Source organism: Protobothrops mucrosquamatus, unplaced genomic scaffold, assembly GCF_001527695.2.
Source record: "Protobothrops mucrosquamatus isolate PMUCROS unplaced genomic scaffold, P.Mucros_1.0 scaffold3243, whole genome shotgun sequence".
Taxonomy (NCBI): Eukaryota; Metazoa; Chordata; class Lepidosauria; order Squamata; family Viperidae; genus Protobothrops; species Protobothrops mucrosquamatus.
In genome coordinates this window covers 62,740-65,477 of record NW_015389237.1, presented here as the reverse complement: position 1 = coordinate 65,477, position 2,738 = coordinate 62,740, and the positions used below count along the sequence as shown (strand labels likewise).

Sequence of the window (2,738 nt, the reverse complement as noted above, 5' to 3'; positions counted from 1 at the left end):
AAATGAGAACACACAATTTGGCAAATTAACCTGGCAACAAAGCTCAAGTTGTGAATTTAAAAGAATTTACTTCTGAATAAACTTGTACAAAATTAGATTTACAACATTGGTTTCTTCCATTAGCCTTTTATATATGTATGATCTTCCTACCATCATCCCGAAAAGTTTAAATTATGGAATACGTATCATTGTATTCATAAAATATTCTAAACAGATTTCATCATTGGAAATCATAGTTTCATTTATATTTATATATTTATGTAATTTAAGGTTACACAAAGTCATCTTACAGGTGACCTTATCAACATTTTTCTATCTAAAATTTCGGTCAAATCTTTTTTAGATGGCTTTTCAACCTTGTGTTTAAGAAAATATTCAACTCATTCTTAAATATGGCATAAATATTTAAAAAGGTTATGCAGAACAATGTCACTAAGATCTTGCTCAGAGATCTTAACTTCAAATAGGCTTTGTATTTCCATTGGTGTATATATTTCCTTTTATAGAAAAAAACCCAATAAAGTTCTTCAAAATATTTCTCCAAAGGCTACTTTCCTAACTGTCCCTAGGAAGAATATACTTTCCACTCCTTATAGACTTTTTGTGTAAAAAAAACCCAAAAATGATTTATGGTTTTGATGATTAGACAGAAAGACGAGAGTCAGGAGCTTAAATTTTAATTGTATTTATAACTGATGTGAAGAAAATCAGAAACAAACGCTTCATATCTTTATCCTTTTTTGTATTTTTTTTTGCATTTTAGCTTTTTCTTGTTTCTTCCTTTTTCATTCTATTTTAGTTTGTATTACTTATTATTCTTAATAAAATTTTCAAATAGGTATATATAATTTCCCAAGGTAGGCAAAGAAGAGATGTGCAGCAAGCTTCAAATGATGAATTTATGTAGGAAATGATTCAAATAAAATAATGATAGTCAGGCTTGTAAATACAAAATTGCACTTACTGATATGTTTCCATGATTGATCAACTTTCCATGTTGAACCTAAAGTTCCTATCTTTCTATAGCAAACCACACAATAAGCAGCCAGAGACATTCTGTAAAGGTACAAAAAACTGATTTAGCACATCAACAGGATTTTAAAAAAATATTTTATATATCAGTTATGCTCTATCTAATTCAGAGGGAGCATAGCATTCTTTCCAAAAACATATATTGCAAGTTTAGTACAGGATTTCATGATTGTAAAAAAAATCTTCCAGGACTCTTTCAAAGGAAAAATGAATTATATCATTTTCCAAACTTTTGATAGGGGAAGCCTTTCCTTTCTGAATTTAAATGAGAGGTGCAATTTGTTTTACAACCCAAAATAATATATTTTGCTTCACTGTATTTTTTTTATAAGGTAACTATTTTGGCTGTCCATCCTGGAAAAAGAGAGGTTCAGAGACACAATGAACAATTCACTGAAATCTAGTAATTTTGCTGCAAATCTATAGAATATTATTGGAACCATAGAAAATTATTGGGTCTTAACGATATTCTGTGCAGAGATTCAGTACAAGGAATATAGCAAAGAAACAACCAAGCTTTTTTTGGGGGGGGGTAAGGTGTTCTACTGATATATCATTTAATTTTTAAAAAATCCTGTGTTTCCTCCTGTTATAGCACTAACTAATACTGTCAATATTTTGCTGCTTATTCCATGGTTACCAGTTTACTCAACTAGCTCAGTTTGGGGGGCTGTATGTTATCCTTTACTAGTTTTGCTCAACAACCTAGGGTAAAAAATAAGACAAGATAGTCCTTAGTTCAGTAACCACAAAGAATACTCAGATTCTCAGTATAAATCTACATGTTTGAACAGAGTTGGTTTTTTTTAAAATAAATGACTCACTCAAAATGCCTAAAATGTGCCATATTTGAAGATAACGTTTAACTGTATGTTCTAACATTTTTTTCCAGACACAGTACAGCCGTGGGACCCTAAAAATAAACGGCAGTTGGTTAGCAAACGAAGCTTTGTTTGTGAAAATGCCATCTGACTTCATGGAAAACAACAAAACTGCCCGACCCTTTCAGTTTTGCAGTGATTTGTAGCTCAACCTTCCAAATCTGATTAACTGCCTTGTAGATGTTTCTGAAAACAGATCCAAGAGTGTGGGAGTGGTGACTAATTTCATAGCTGAATAACAACATTCACTAGTGTGTGTATGTATGTATGTATGTATATATATGTTATCCAAAAAACCATTGCGCATCTCCTACCTACACACCTTGAAATAAAACATGCCACAGCATCTCCTACCTACACACCTTGAAATAAAACATGCCACAAATTGCAGCAGCCCTGCCTTTAGTGAACGTACAACAGATCGCAATTTGCAAACAGCATAGAAATGCCCCAGTTCTAATCTTAGGGGTGCGGCACAATGAAAAGAGTACGCTCTAGGCAAACAGACTTTATGGACAGAGCCAAGCCTATCATTGCTGATCACAGCTATCATTATACAATGGACAAATGAGTTACACGAGCTCCGTCGCAATGTTATTCCTCATTCGGGGATTTCTCCGGCTAGGCAAGCCTGTTCTCCAGCCCCGACTTCACAACCACGCATCAGGTTGACCCCAACAGCCGCTCTCCTCCTGCCTCCTCCCCTACCTGCCCATCTCGGATCCCCGTCCCACTGTCAACGACGAAGCCTTTCCATACCGCCCACGCTCTGACGTCAACGTGAATCACGTTACATTCCCCCAGAGCGCCGCCCTCATAGCAGCA

The 2,738-nt window shown here is 34.8% G+C and overlaps 1 protein-coding gene across 1 annotated transcript in view; it reads right to left on the bottom strand.

The window, feature by feature from the left end:
• SERAC1 (serine active site containing 1) overlaps positions 1–2,738 on the bottom strand; it is a 25,048-nt gene that overhangs the window by 22,049 nt on the left and 261 nt on the right. The window contains exon 2 of the mRNA XM_015826701.1: positions 965–1,056. Within this exon, the coding sequence (XP_015682187.1) occupies positions 965–1,056 (92 nt within the window). The remainder of the gene's footprint in view (positions 1–964; positions 1,057–2,738) is intronic.